Source organism: Colobus angolensis, unplaced genomic scaffold, assembly GCF_000951035.1.
Source record: "Colobus angolensis palliatus isolate OR3802 unplaced genomic scaffold, Cang.pa_1.0 Scaffold42, whole genome shotgun sequence".
Classification (NCBI taxonomy): Eukaryota; Metazoa; Chordata; class Mammalia; order Primates; family Cercopithecidae; genus Colobus; species Colobus angolensis.
In genome coordinates, this window is record NW_012117599.1 from 2,097,222 (window position 1) to 2,113,986 (window position 16,765).

Genomic DNA, 16,765 nt, shown 5'->3' on the forward strand with positions numbered 1-16,765 from the left:
TATATATTTTTTTTTTTTTTTTTTGCATGATGTATTGATGGGATGCTATTGAAATATAAGGCCTGGGAACCCAGAGTACTGAGTGTCTTACAATGTATGAGACAGCACATTCAGCAGGAACTGCCCTGTCCAACATGTTAGTAACATTGTGCCTGAGGAATACTCCTTCAATCAGGGAAATTTCCATTACTAGGATTTTACTCAGTAATTCTGAATTAGTCAATTAATTAATTAAACAAACATTTATTGAGCAACCATTAATACCATTTTTTAAACCAGATTATTTACCAGTTCCTTGCCAGCTTTGTTCCATTGTGGTACTAAGGAAGACCTAGGGGATGTGGTTGTTGTAGATTGACTTGAAGGCCCATTCAAATGTCAAGGCCTTGTTCTTCAGGGTTCAGCCTGTGCTTTTTACATATACGTCCTTTCACATGGGCTGCAGCCCTCTGCCATCTAAATATCTTTTGAGTAGGGTCTCCCAGAGTCAGGTCCTGTGGGATTCCCATATAAGGAAAAATACTAGAAGCAGTTTTATCTCTTTATTTCAAATAAACCTAATTCAGTCATGAATGTTGGCAAAAATACCAATTTCTTACATTTTTTTAATAATTTTTTCATCTAAGTTCATGAGAGATATTGCCCTGTAACTTTCTTTTCTTGTAATGTCCTTGTCAGGTTTCAGCATCAAGATTATGCTGGATTCAAAATGATTTGGAAGTGTTCCTCCTCCTCTATGCTCTGATGGTATTTGTACATGATTGGTATTTCTTCTTTAAATGTTTGATACAACTGAGAAGTGAAATTTATCTGGGCCTAGTTTTGTTTGTGGGAAAAGATTAATAAAAATTCAATTTCTTTAATAAACAGAGGACTAATCAGATATTCTGTTTCATAATGCTAATTTGGAAAATTGTGTTTTTCAAGGAATTTCCTCAACATTTTCTAATACGTGCACACCAACGGTATTTTCCTCAACAGTATTTTCTAATATGTTGGCAAAGCATTGATCAAAATATGCTCTTAATAGCCTTTTAATGCATCTAGGATCTGTAGTGATGTCACCACTTTCATTCTTTTTTAATGCCTATAGGATTCTTTTTTAATGCCTGTAGGATCTGTAGTGATGTCACCTCTTTCATTCTTTTTTAATGCCTATAGGATGCTTTTTTTTTTTTTTTTGAGATGGAGACTAGCTCTGTCGCCTGGGCTGGAGTACAGTGGCCGGATCTCAGCTCACTGCAAGCTCCGCCACCCGGGTTTATGCCATTCTCTGGCCTCAGCCTCCTGAGTAGCTGGGACTACAGGCGCCCGCCATCTCGCCTGGCTCATTTTTTGTATTTTTTAGTAGAGACGGGGTTTCACCATATTAGCCAGGATGGTCTCGATATCCTGACCTCATGATCCGCCCATCTCGGCCTCCCAAAGTGCTGGGATTACAGGCTTGAGCCACCGCGCCCGGCCTAGGATGCTTTTTTAATGCCTGTAGGATCTGTAGTGATGTTACCTCTTTCATTCCTGATATTGATAATTTGTGTTTCCTCTCATTTTTTTCTTGCTAAGTCTTGTTAGCAGTATATAATAACTCTTTTCAAGGAAACAAATTTTTAGTTTGTTGGTTTTTAAAATTCTTTGTCTTGTATTTCATTGGTATCTGATTTAATCATTATTTATTTCTTTCTGCTTACTTTGAGCTTGATTTGCTTTCCTTTTTCCTGCTTTTAAAGATATAAACTTAAGTAATTATTTTTAAACCTTTCTTCTTTTCTAATATAACCATTTAAAATTATAAGAATTCCTCTAAGCATTGTTTTAGATGAATGCCACAAATCTGAATCAGTAGTGTTTTGCTATTAATATTATTGTAGTTTTTCCCTTGTGATTTTTTTCTTGAATATACTTTAAAAAATGTGTTGTTTAGTTTCCAGTTATTTTAAGACTTTTAAAAGTACTTGTTTTTGTTGGACTTCTAATTTAATTACATTGAGGTCAGAGAATATAGTCTGTAGGATTTTGATCTTTTGAAATTTACTAAGATTTGTTTACGGGCAAAATCTATCTTGGCAATCATTGCATGTGCACTTGAAAAGAGTGTGCATTCCACAGTTGTTAGGTAGTATTTATAAATGTTAATTAGATCAAGATGGTTGAAAGTCTTGGGAGAAAAATTATATATATTTAGTCCTTTTTTTGTCTACTGGGTTTGTTCATTTCTCCCTTAGTTCTGTAAGTTTTGTTTATGTATTTTGAAGTTCCAAATGCATACACATTTAGGATTGTTATGTTGTTCTAAGGACTTGACAAATTTTAATAATTCTGATATGTCATATTTATCTCAGAAAATTAGTCATTGTTTTGGTGTTCACTTTGATATTAATATAGCCACTGTAGCTTTCTTATTCTTAAGTTTTACATGGTGTATGTGTTTATAATTTTTAATGATAAATATCTTTAGTTTATATATTAAAGAGAACTTCTCATAGACAGCATAGAGTTGGAGTTTGTGTTTTTAAGGCAGTTGCATATGTCTTTTAATTAATTAATTCAACCAATTAATTAAATCAGTGTCTTTTTCCATTTGTGTTGCTATAAAAGCATGCCTGAAGCTGGGTAATTTATGAATAAAAGAGGTTTATTTGGTTGATGGTTCTTCAGGCTATACAAGAAGCATGGTACCAGCATCTGCATCTGGTAAGGGCCTCAGGAAGCTTCCACTCATGAGAGAAGGCAAAGGAGAAGTGGTGTGTGCAGATCACATGTCAAGAGAGAAGGCAAAAGAGAGAGCGGAAGAGGGACCAGGCTCTTTTCAACAACCAGTTCTCATGAGAGCTAAGAGTGAGAACTCACTCATTCCCATGAGAATGTTACCAAGCCATTCATGAGGGATCTGTCCCCATGATCCAAACACTTCCCATTAGGCTTCACGTCCAACATTGGGGATAAAATTTCAACACTAGGTTTAGAGGTCAAATGTCCAAACTATAGCAACTAGTGTTTGATTCTATACATTTAATGTAATGATTGATATATTTAAATGTAGGTCTACCATGTTACTGTTTGCTTTCTATTTAGTCTTTTTCTTTCATCTGTGTTTCTCCTTTTGGCCTTCTTTTGTGCTAAATGAATATTTTTTAGTGTTTCATGTAATGCAATCTTTATTTTTCATTTAATTTGCCTTCCTTGTTACATCCTTAACTTGTTACAGTCTACTAAAAGTAGATTTCGTATGACTTCATGTAAAATGTAAGAAGTTTTCAACAGTTATACCTCCCCTTACTCCTCGGACTCCTGTCCTTGGTGTTACTGTTTTAATCTATTTTATTTCCACGTACATTATAAATTTCACAATTCAGAGTCATAATTTTTGCTTTTAAAAGTCATCTTTTTTTTAAAGAAACTGAGAAGAAAAACTATACACTGCTAAGATCCACATGTTTACTGCTTACAATACTCTTCTTTCTTGTAGAATTTGAGGTTTCAACTGATGTTATTTCCTGAATAATTTCTTTTAAGCATTTCTTATAGTGGAGGTCTGCTGGTGACAGCTTTTTTCAGTTTTCATTTATCTGAAATTATCTTTATTTCACCTTCACATTTATTTATTTATTTACTCATTCATTCATTTAGTCATTTTTCCATTTGTACATCCATACTTCTTATTCTGAAGTAATAGTAAAGTGTAAAGATCCCATGTACCTTTCACCCAGTTTTCCCAATGATCGTATCTTGTAAAATAATAGTATAATATCAAAATGAGGAATTTGACACTTATACAATGTGTTTGCAAGTCTATATAATTTTATCACTTATGTAGATTTCTGTAACCACCACTACAATCAAGAGAGAGAACTGTTTATCACCACAAAGATCTTCCTATGTTACCCCCTCCTATGTTTTTTTCTAAATGTTTCATAATTTTACATTTAGCCTGTGATCTATTTTGAATTAGTTTCTGTATAAGGTTCATGTTTTTTTGTAATCCCAGCACTTTGGGAGGCTGAGGTGGGAGGATAGCTTAAGCCCAGGGGATTGAGGCTGCAGTGAGCTATGATCACAGCACTTCATTCCAGCCTAGGTGATAGAGTGAGAGACTCTGTCTCTTAAAAAACACACACACACACAAAAGTAAATGGTTCATTTTTTTTTTTTCTTTTTTACTATGGGTGTTCAGTTGCTCCAGCGTGTTTTACTTAAGTGACTATCCTTCCTCCTTTGAATTGCTTTTGGATTTTTGTTAAAAGTTGGTTGTACCTATACTTCCAGGTTCTCCATTTTGTTGTATTCATCTGTGTTTCTCTGTCAATATCACACAGTCTTGATTACTATAACTATAGAATTTCTTGAAATTGGGCAGGGTGAGTCCTCCTACTTTATTTTTTTTTCAAAATTGTTTTAGCTACTCTAGTTCATTTGGCTTTCCAAATAAATTTTAGAATAACTGTGTTCATGTCTACAAAAATATTGCTATGATATTGATAGGAGTTGCATTAAACCTGTATATTAATTAAAGGAGAATTGACATCTTTACTATGCTGACAAAAATGCTGAGTCTTTCAGTTCACAAATATAAAATATCTTTCCATTTATTTATATATTATTTAATTTCCTTCATCAACTGTCTTAAATTTTTCAGTAGACGAGTCCGCATGTTTTGTTAGATTTATACATAAGTATTTTTTTTTTTTAGGAGTTGTAAATGGAATTGTATTTTAAATTTTGGTTTCCACATGTTCATTCCTAGTATATAGAAATATGACTGACTTTTGCATGTTAACCTTCTATCTTGTGATCTTGCCAAACTCACTCATTCCTTCTAACAGGGTTTTTTGTGTGTGTGTTTGTTTGTTTTTTTGTAGATTCCAGAAGATTTCTAGGTAGGCTATCATGTCATCTGCAAAGAGGAAAAGTCTTATTTCTTTCTTTCTGATCTATTTGTCTTGTGTTTTCTTTTCTTGCTCTGTTATGCTGGCTAGAACTTCCAACACTATGTTGAATAGCAACAGTAAGAGTGGATATCCTTGCACTGAAAACTTTCAGTCATTCACCACAAAGTATGACGTTAACTGTAGGTTTTCTATAGATTTTGAAAAATTACATTGTGGAAGATCCCTGATATTCCTAGTAATCTGAGAATTTTTATTATTAATGGGTGTTGAATTTTGTCAATTTTTTTCTCAATCAATTGATAGCATCCTATGATATTTCTTTGTTAGCCTGTTACTTTAATGGATTATATTAATTTTTTTAATCCAGCCTTGCATCCCCAGAATAAACTAGAGCATGTTTTAGAAGTCTTTTTATATTATACACTGCAGAATTTGATTTGCAAATATTGTGTTATGGATTTTTGCATCTGTATTCTTGAAGAATGTTGGTCTGTAGTTTTCTCTTTTTTAAATGATGGTTTTGTCTGGTTTTGGAATGACAATAAGACTAGCTTCATAAAATGAGTTGGGACGTATTCCTTCCTCTTCTATTCTCTAGAAGATGTTTTGTGGAATTATTATTTTTGGTTTCTTGTTGAAATAACAGGACACAGTGTAGAATTAATATGAATTATTCTTCAAATGTTTGGTAAAATTCTCCAGTGAACTCATCCAGGCCTGGAGATTCCTTTTTGAAGAAGTTTTAAGTCAAGAATTTAATTTTCTTGAATAGATATTGGACTAGTCAAATTATTTTATATTGTGTGAGTTGTGGTATTTTGTTTTCTAAGGATTTAATTCATTTCATCCAAGTTGTCTAATTTGTGAGGAGTTGTTTGTAGTATTCCCTTATTATTCTTCTGATGTCTACTGTGTCTTTTGTGGTATTTCCTATTTTATTCTTGATATTTATAATTTATACCTTCTCTCTTTTTATCTTTGTCAATCTTGCTAGAAGTTTGTCAATTTATTGATCTTTAAAAATTACCAGCTTTTTTGTTTGATTTTCTCTATTGTTTTTCTATTTTCAATTTCATTGATTTCTACTTTGATCTTTATTATTCATTTCCTTTTGCTTGTTTAGGTTTATTTTTCTTTTCTTTTTTCTAATTTCTTCAGTTGAAATCCTTGATTATTGGTTTGAGATTTTATGTTTTCTTACGTAAACATTTATTGCTACAAATTTCCCTCCAGTCAGTGCTTTAGCAATGTCTCACAAATTTTTATATGTTGTATTATTATTTCCACTTACTTTAAAGTCTTTTATTTTCATCAAGACTTCCTCTTTGACTTATGGAATTTTTAGATGCATATTGTTTAGTTTCTAAATATTTGTAGATATTCCTGTTATCTTTTTATTTATTTTTGATTTCTAGTTTGTTTCCATCTTGGACAGAGCACATACTTGTTTGGTTTCAGTTCTTGTGAATTTTTTAGGATGTTTTATAGCCAAATATGTGCTTTGTTTTGTACATGTTTCATGAATACTTGAAAAGAATGTGTATTCTGCTGTTGTTTTATAGAGCTTTCTATAAATGTCAGTTAGATCCTGTTCATTGATGGTATTGAGTATCCTTCCTGATTCTCTTCTTGTTGTTCTATCAATTGTTGAGAAAGCAGTATTGAAGTTTCCAACTATAATTGTGGATTTGTCTATTTCTTCTTTCAGTTATTCTGTGTTTTGCTACAAATATTTTGCAGCTCTATTGGGTGATACATACACATTTAGGATTGCTATGTCTTTCTGGTGCATTGACACCTTTATCGTTATATAATGTCCTGCTTTGTCCCCAGTAATATTCTTTGCTATGAAATTTATTTTTCTAATATAGCCAATCCTATTTTCTTTTTATTAATATTTGTATGGCCTATCTTTTTCCATCCTTTTACTTTTAACTTATATATATAATTATATTTGAAGCAAATTTCTTGTAGACAATATATTATTGAATCCTTTTTAAAAAAATCCTCTTTGCCAATCTCTATCTTTTACTTGGTCTATTAGACCATTTACAATTAATGTGATTATTGATATGTTAGAGCTTGTTGATCATTTTAGTTGTTTTCTTTTTCTCTGTTTTTAGCTTGTCTGTTTTTTTCCTGCCTGCTTTTGGATTACTTAAACACTTTTTAGAATTCTATTCTTATTTATCTATAATGTTTTCTATTGTGTATCTTCATATGGCTTTTTTAGTGATTATGCTGTGTTACGTTATGAATACATAAATTATCAAAATCTACTGATGTCAACATTTTACCAGTTTGAGTGATGAGCAAAAACCTTCTTTTCCCTTTACAGCCCTTTGCCCTTCCCATTTATAATAAAATGTATTATTTTATCTTCTTACATTGAGAATTACATTAGACTGTGCTAGAATTTTGATTCAACCATCAAACATCATTTGTAACACTCAAAAGGAGAAGGAATGTCCATTTTATTTGCCCATAGTTTTGCTTACTGTGTTCTTCTTTCCTGATCGTCCAAGGTTCCTTCTTTTGTTATTTTCTTTCTGCTTAGAGAAGTTCTTTTATTCTTTAAGAGTAGCTCTGCTAGCCACAAATTCCTTTAGTTTGTTTGTCTGAGAATGTCTTTATTTCTACTTTATTCCTGAAGAAGAATTTCACCAGATACAAGATTTAGGGTTGATAGTTCTTTTTTTTTTTTCAGCACTTAAAAAATATTGTGTCAGTTCTTTCTGGTCTCTATAGTTTCTGATGAGAAAACCACTATCATTATAATTGATTTTTCCCTATTGATAATGCGCTGTACATATTTTTTTGTTTGTCTTTTGTTTTCAGATGTTTGACTGTGATGTTCCTTGGTGTGAATTTATTTTCATTTATTCTCTTTGAATTTCAGTCAGATTCTTGAATCTGTTGCTTTACGTTTTTTGTTTTTGCCAAATTTGGAGAATTTTCAATGCTTATATCTTTGTATCTTTTTTTTCCCCCATCCTCTTTCTCTTCTCCTTCTGGCACTCCAATAATATGAACATTAGATCTTTTAAAAAAATAATCCTACATATCTGTAAGGCTCTGTTCAGATTTTTCAGGCTATTTTCTCTCTCTTGTCTAGATTGGGTAATTTTTATTGTTCTCCAAGCTTACTCATTCTTCCTTTTTCATTTTGCTGTTGAGTTCATCCATTGAGTTTTTTATTTTGATTACTCAATTTTTTGCTCTAGTATTTCCATTTTATTCTTCCTGATATCTTCTATTTCTTTACTGAGACTTCCTATGTTTTTATTCATTTTAAGAATGTTTGTAATTGCCGTTAAGTGTTTTTATGATTGTTGCTTTAAAATCCTTGTTAGGTCATTCTATGACATCTCTCATCTTGGTGTTGATATTGGCAGTTGTCTTTTTTATAATCTTACTGGTTTTTTGAATGATGAATGATTTTTTATTGAAACTGGGACATTTCTAAAATTTTATTTGTATTTTTGGATTTAGGTATACAGGTGCAGTTGTCTTATGGGCTTTTAGTGTATCCAGCATCCGAATAGTGCACATTGTACCCAATAAGCAGTATTTCATCCTTCACCCTTGATACAGTCTAGCTGTGTCTCTACCCAGATCTCATCTTGAATTGTAACTCCCACAATTCCCACGTTTGTGGGAGGCACCCAGTGGGAGGTAATTGAATCATGGAGGCAGGTCTTTCTCGTGCTGTTTTTGCAATAGTGAATAAGTCTCACAAGATCTGATGGTTTTAAGAAGAGGATTTCCTTTGCACAAACTCTCTTTGCATGCTTCCATCCATGTAAGACATGACTTGCTCTTCCTTGCCTTCCGCCATGATTGTGAGGGCTCCCCAGCCACGTGGAACTGTAGGTCCATTAAACCTTTCTTTTGTAAATTGCTTGGATTTGGGTGTGTCTTTATCAGCAGTGTGAAAACAGGCTAATACAACCCCTGCTTCCCCCACTTTTTGGATTCTCCAGTGTCTATTTTTCTCTGCATGTCTGCGTGTTTACATGCCACTTAAAAGTGAGAAGATGTGGTTTTTCACTTTGTTTCTGAGTTATTTCATTAAAAATAATGGCCTCCAGTTCTGTATATGTTGCTGTAAAAGACATGATTTCATCTTTTGAAATGGATGAGTAGTATTCCACAGTCTATACACACCATGTGGTCTATATATATATACAGAGAGAGAGAGACCACATTTTAAAAATAGTGGTACAATAAACACATAAGGGAGGTGTCTTTTTGATAAAATTATTTCTTTTCCATTGGGTAGATAACCAATAGTGGGATCAAAGGGTAGTTCTATTTTAATTCGTAAAGAAATCTTCATCCTGTTTTCCATAGAGGTTGTACTAATTTACATTCCTACCAACAGTGTATAAGCATTCCCTTTTCTCCACAATCTCACCAACATCTGTAAATTTTTGACTTTTTAATAGTAGCCATTGTGACTGGTGTGAAATGAGATCTCACTGTGGTTTTGATTTGCATTTCTCTGATGATTAGTAATGTTGGGCATTTTTTCTTGTTTCTTGTTTCTTATCCACTTACGTGTCTTCTTTTGAGAAGTGTCTATTCATGTATCTTGCCCATTTTTAAATGGGGTTATTTGTTTTTTGGCTTGCTGAATAGTTTAACTTCCTTATAGATTCTGGATATTCTATCTTTGTTGGATGCATAGTTTGCATATATTTTCAATAAATATTTGCAAATATTTTCTCTTATTCTATGAATTGTCTGTTTACTTTGTTGATAGTTTCTTTTGCTGAGCAGAAGCTCTTTAATTTAATTAGGTCCTACTTATCAATTTTTGTTTTTGTTGCAATTGCTGTTGAGGACTTAGTTATAAATTATTTGCCAAGGTCTATGTCCAGAATAATATTTCTTAGGTTTTCTTCTAGGATGAAATTAGGATCTTAGGTTTAAATTTTAATCCATCTTCAATTAATTTTTGTATATAGTGAAAGGTATTTCATTCTTCTGCATATATCTAGCCAGCTATTTCAGAGCTATTTATTGAGTAGGGAGTCCTTTCCTCATTGTTTATTTTTTGTCAACTTTGTTGAAGATCATATGACTGTAGTTGTGTGGCTTTATTTTTGGTTCTGTATTCTGTTCCATTGGTCTGTATGTCTGTTTGGGGTGTGTGTGTGTGTGTGTGTGTGTGTGTGTGTGTTTTACCAGTACCTTGCTGTGTTGGTTACTGTGTCCTTGTAGAATAGTTTGAAGTCATTACCTTCATTCTTGAAGAACACTTTTGCTGATTTTATAATTATTGGTTGAAGGTTTTTTTTTCTGACCTTTAAACATGTCAAGCCATTGTTTTCTGATTTCCACCTTTTCATCTGAGAAATCTGACATAATCCATGACATTTTCCCCCATATGATATATATAATGTATCTTTTTTTCTATGACTGCTTTTAAGATTTTTCCTCTTTATTCTTGGTTTTCAGCTATTGTGTTATTATTTGTAGTAGGATATGCCTTCTTTTGGTTTTCTTTGTACGTATATTGCATTGGATTTATCGAGCTTCTTGGATCTGTAGGTTTGTTTTTAATCAAATCTTGGAAATTTTCAACTATTATTTCTTCTAATCTATTTTTACATCCTATCTGTTCTCTCTTTTTCTTCTGAGACTCAAATTATAGTTTGCTAAGCATCTTGATATTGTCCCACAGGTCACTGAAACTCTTGTTCATTTTGTCAATATTTTTTTTCTCTTTGTTTATCAGATTGACTAATTTCTCTTGACAGATTTTCTAGGTTACTAACACTTTATTCTGGTACCTCCAATCTGCTGTGAAGCCCATACAGATACTGTGCTTTTTGTTCTAAAATTTCCCTTCTTTTCAATTTCTGTGCTAAGATCCCCATTTGTTCACTTATTAGGATCACAGTTTTCTTTCCCTTCAACATTATGTATATACATTATATATATATATATATTATGTATATATATTTAAAATACAATGTTTACAGTATACTTAAAATATATTGAGGCCTTTTTCTTGTAATTTCAACATCTAGTCCATTTCAGGTAGGTTTTATTGATTGCTTTTTCTTTTGACTATTGGTCACATTTTTCTCTTTGTTTATATATCTGATTGTTTTTTGTTTTATGCTGGACAATGTGGATGGTTGTAGGGACTTTGGGTTGTATAGTTTTCCTTTGGTATATGCAAAAGATTGGTTCCAGGACCCCCTGTGTATACCAGATCCATGCATACTCAGTTCCTGCAGTTGGCTCTTCATAACCCACATATATGAAAAGTTGGCCCTCTGTATAAGTGGGTTTCACATTCTACTGATACTGTATTTTTATCCACATTTGGTTGAAAAAAAATCTGCATATAAGTAGACCCATGCAGTTCAAAACTATGTTATTCAAGGATCAACTGTATAATCTTTCTTCTAGGAGAAGTGATTTTTATTCTTACAGAACTTGATATGTGTATATTATTTATAACAGCTTTATTGAGCTATAATTTACCTACCTACAATTCAATGGTTTTAGTGTATTCACGGATATGCGCAGCTATTTAGAATGTTTTTATCAACTCAAAAAGAAACTCTGTACTTCTTAGCTCTACACTTTCCTACCACTAAATTGTCTCTATAGATTTTCTTGTTCTGAGCATTTCATTTAAATAGAATTTATAATATGTGGTCTTTTGTGAGTGGCTTCTTTTACTTAGCTTAATGTTTTTAAGGTTCATCCATGTTGTAACCAGCACCAATACTTTATTCCTTTTTGCGGCCGTATGTATTCCATTGTATGGATGTACCATGATTTTCTTATCTATTTATCAGTTGATACATAGAGGGCTAATTTTCATTCTAGTAGGCAGTTAAGTTGGCTGGACTCAAACTCCAAACTCTCTCTCTTTCCTGCTAAATATATACAAATCTCACCTCAAAAATGTCCTCCTTTTCAGGATGATTGTGATTCCAGTTTCTGCATGTTCTAGATTGCTCTCTAATGCCTACAATAGCTCCTTTTATATTTTGTCCAGAATTTATAATATTTTTCTGTGTGAAGGTTAGCCAATACAATCTACTCCACTATTATTGGATGCAGAACTCACAATGCCTTGCATTTCAATTCCCAATATAGCTTATGAAGCCTGCCATAGACTTATTTCCTTCAAGCCTCAAAAAACAGCTTCCTCTCCCACCTCCAGATAAATGTCATAGGTAAACAGAGAATGCTAGTGATATTTACTCACTTCACAATGTCAGCTAAGAAGGTGAATCTTAGAAACACAAATTTTAGAGCTGGAGAGGTCTATTGAGTGAGATTATTGCTGATGGAATTCAAGTGTCTATTCTTTACTCTTTACTCCTTACTATTGTGAAAGTTGCACTTCAAGACTTGAAATCAACCCTTGTGATTGGGGGGCAAGCCTGGCCAGGGTGTCTATAAAATTCAGCCTTGCTCTTTTTAGATTTCCAGAGGAGGCTGTTATCCTGCCTCCCTAGTAAGGCAGAGGGAAGGAAGTACCGGCACCACACGTACCACCATTCTGTCTCCCACCTTTGGGACTTAAAAATAATAATTAAAATTACAATAAAATAATCATCAGCTTAAAAACATCTCTGTGAAGACTTACCTCATCTTCTGTCCTGGCAAATCCTAGTTAGTCTTTGAAGCCTCTCCGTAGCCTTCTGAGAGTTCCGTGAAGGAGTAGGACTGTGTTGTAGGTAACAATTGTATTCCCATCCTGTAAACATGCCTAGTACATAGTGGGCACCCAATAAGGGTTTATGCAACAGGTATTTGAACAGCTGAGCATATGATCTGATGAGAAGAAAATCTTGTAGTTCTGACATTCTGTATGGCAATTCTGAATCTATTACTGGCTGGCTTTATTTCAGTGATTTAATTCTGAGCCTCCAGTTGAGAGTACAGTAGGAAATATCTAAGTGAAATTTTAAAAACCCTGAAAACTAAGTCCAAGTCATGAATAACTTTCAGGAATTAAAATAATTTCTACGTTGCTTTTTTTTTTTTTTTTTTAACCTCTGCTGTAATTATTCTGGATCAAAGTACAAGGACACTAGGACACAAATCCTATTCTTCCTGTTTATTCATGCATTCAAAGATTAAAATGCTGTTCTCACTCATAGGTGGGAATTGAACAAGGAGAACACTTGGACACAGGATGGGGAACATCACACACCAGGGCCTGTCGGGGGGTGGGGGGCTCGGGGAGGGTTAGCATTAGGAGATATACCTAATGTAAATGATGAGTTAATGGGTGCAGCACACCAACACGGCACATGAATACACATGTAACAAACCTGCACTTTGTGCACACGTACCCTAGAACTTAAAGTATAATAATAATAAAAAAAGATTACAATGCCATAGACAGTTACGTTTATCACAGCACCTAGAAATACTTCATGATTTAGAACAGAATAGAAAGCATCACAGATTATTGATAGCACAAGATATAATTTGAATGGTGTCAGAGAAACACATTTCAAAATAAAAATAAGAAGCTTCACTCATGTACTACTGTTTTGATTGTTTTTCTTTATAAAAATGCAGATTATGTGGCGTCTCTGGGGAGACTTGTGGCTTCTCGGTATGCTGATGGTCTGTTTCCACAGCTCTACAGAGCAGAAGATGGCAGAGTATACAATGTAAGTCAGAGTTCCCTCAATGCGCAGTCCTGTGACATGGTGCTGACATCACATCGAGGAGTGCGGCGTGGGGAGAGGCTTGTGCTACTTGGCAGTGATGTAGCTGAGCCAAGCCCTTATTAGGCCGGGGGTTTTCTTTTGGCATTGGTAGGGTGATAAAAGTCATGGCTAAGGAATGGTTTTTGAACCATTAGAAATCAGTGCAGAAAGCTCTTGATGAGAGATGAAAACCTTTGCACATTACCACTTTGTTTTGCTTTGAAAATAAAGGGAAAAAACAATATGACAGAGATGATCTGAAAGCCAAGAGCAAACTGCCATTATCTGAGAGAAGCATTAGGAATAGGGGCAGCATTTGCAGATAGGAGAATGAGCACCACCTCCGACCAGAGTCCTTTACTCTCAGCAGTTTAGCATCTCAGTCTCATGTCTCCTACATGTCAGGCCCTGTGCAGACCCTGGCCAACCACATGGAACTCAAAGTCTGTTGAAGACACATGTCCCATCACGTCCATTTATGGGTATTTGTTCACGTCCATGTACATCCATGTACCACCTGGACTGCTGTTTCCTAATATTTAGAAAACTTAAATTACTTTTTTTTGGTAAATTTTTTTTTTTTTTTTGAGAAAATTTTTGTAGACCCTGTCCTTGAATATGTCTTCCAGTTGTCCTCCTTCTCTTTCAGGAATGCCTGAAAGAGTTTGGTCTCTTTATATAATCTCATATGTCTCAGAGCTTTCGTTCATTTTTTTAAATTCTTTTTTTCTTTTGAGACACGTTCTTGTTCTATCACCGAGGCTGGAGTGCGGTGGTGTGATCATGGCTCACTGCAGCCTTGACCTCCAAGGTCCAAGCGATCCTCCCACCTCAGCCCCCCAAGTAGTTGGGGCCACAGGCGTGTGCCACCGCACCCAACTGATTTTTGTATTTTTTGCAGACACGGTCTCGCCATGTTGCCCAGGTTGGTCTTGAACTCCTAAGCTCAAGCAATCTGTCTGCCTGGGCCTCCCACCTGCCTTGGCCTCGACCTCATGCCTCAGATTACAGGTGTAAGGCACCATGCCTGACCCTTTTTCTTTACTTTTGTCTGCCTACATTGATTCAAAGGAGTGGTTCTTCAACTTTGAAGTTCTTTCCCCAGCTCGGTCTATTTTGTTGTTAATGATTTTAATGGTATTATGATATTTCTATAGTGAATTGTTCAATTCCAAAAGTTCAGTTTGGTTCTTTCTTAATATGAGATGCCATCCAATTTTTGGATCATTTTACTGTTCTCCTTGGATTGGGTTTCCACCTTCTCCTGTATCTTTATGAGCTTTCTTGACACCCAGATCCTGAATTCAGTGTCATTTCAGCCGTTTCAATCCGGTTAAGAACCACTGCTGAAGAGCTAGGGAGACTGCTTGGAGATAAGAGGACACTCTGGACTGAGAGCTTCCGGAATTCTCGCACTGGTTCTTTCTCACCTGTGAAGGCTGATGTGTCTTCATCCTTTTAAGTTGCCATCCTTTGGACGGGCCTTTTTGTTTTGATGTTCTTTATTTCCCTTGAGGGTTTGACTGTGGTGTGAGTTGGGTATAGTTGATTGGCGTTGTTTCTGGATGCTTTCAGAGGGCCAAGGCTCAGCTCAGCATTCCTGGGCTGCATGCTGTAACCCTGGGGCCTGGGACTGGGCTGTGGCTTTGTCCTCTGGCCCCTTGAGGTCAAGCACTGGCTGTGCTGGGGCAGCCAATGTGCTACCAGGCTGCTGGCAGAAGCTTTCCATCAGGGGCCGCTGGCAGTGCTCTGGTGGGGCAGCAGGGGGCCATGGGTGAAAATACCCTGAAGGGGTGTTGGGGCTGCCCAGAAAACAGCAGAGAGCCTGGAGGGAAACTGTACTGTAAGAGGGACAGGCAGGTCATTCAGCCCTTGGAGAAACCTCCATGATGGGAGTGGTAGGTTGTCTTTGGCTTGAAGATGTACCCACTACTTACTTTTTCCAAAGCTTAAATTACTTTTTTTTTTTTTTTTTGAGATGGAGTTTCGCTCTGTCGCTGAGGCTGGAGGGCAGTGGTGCCATCTCAGCTCACTCTGTCTTCTGGGTTCAAGTGATTCTCCAGCCTCAGCCTCCCAAGTAGCTACAGGTGTGCACCACCGTATCCAGCTAATTTTTGTATTTTTAGTAGAGATGGGGTTTCACCATTTTGGCCAGGCTGGTCTCGAACTCCTGACCTCAGGTGATTTGCCCACCTTGGCCTCCCAGAGTCCTGGGATTACAGGCATGAGCCATCATGCCCGGCCCAGCTTAAATTACTTTTTAAACTAAGCCTGGTCCTAAGCAATACTGTCTGTGGAATCTTGAGTTTGATGTGCTAAGTATATTTTTTATCTGAACCACATTAAAATCAATGCCGAACTCTTAAAAACATCTCTCCCTTTACCTTCAAAATCCACCTCCACATTCCCTGTGATGTATCCCCCCTGGCTTCTGTGTTGTAGCAGCAGCTGTGGATGCTGGTGAAGGAGTTGGTAATTCTGTCTTAAGGGGCTAGGAGAAGCCTCCAAGAAGTGATGCTGGAGCTTGAGGAATGAGCTTGAGAGACTCATGGGACAGGGAAGGAAGGAGCCTGAGCCAAGGCACAAAAATGTGGAAGGAGGTGATGTGGTCTGAAAGCACATTTTCCAAGATAAAGTACTGTATCTTCTTTTAAAATGTGCTCCGAGTAAGAATCCCTAAGCCTCGCTGGGAAGGTGACCACTTCTACCTTTAAACACGGGGCTTACAACTTAGCTCACAGCCGGCCAATCAGATGGTCAAGAGCGCTCACTAAAATGCTAATTAGGCAAAAACAGGAGGTAAAGACGTAGCCAATCATCCGTTGCCTGAGAGCACAGCGGGAGGGACGATGATCGGGATATAAACCCAGGCATTCCAGCCAGCAGCGGCTCCCCTCTTTGGGTCCCCTCCCTTTGTATGGGAGCTCTGTTTTCACTCCATTAAATCTTGCAACTGCAAAAATAAAATAAAATAAATAAAATAAAACAAAATAAAATAAAAGTGCTTTGTCACAGAATAGGGCACAGTTTTTTCTTGTTCCTTTTCTATGTCTTCTATTGCCTCTCTACCTCCTGAAAGGCCTTGCACAGTGTGTCTGATCTATGTGAAGGATGGTTTATTTGCGCATACGAGAAACATCCTGCAAGTCCGTGTCACCATTTGGGGGCAGCCCACGGGCT

General features: G+C 35.7%; 1 protein-coding gene across 1 annotated transcript in view; it reads left to right on the top strand.

Moving 5' to 3' along the window:
• Nucleotides 1-16,765, top strand: part of VWA3B (von Willebrand factor A domain containing 3B) — a 254,456-nt gene that overhangs the window by 17,876 nt on the left and 219,815 nt on the right. The window contains 1 exon segment of the mRNA XM_011956652.1: nt 13,452-13,546. Within this exon segment, the coding sequence (XP_011812042.1) occupies nt 13,452-13,546 (95 nt within the window).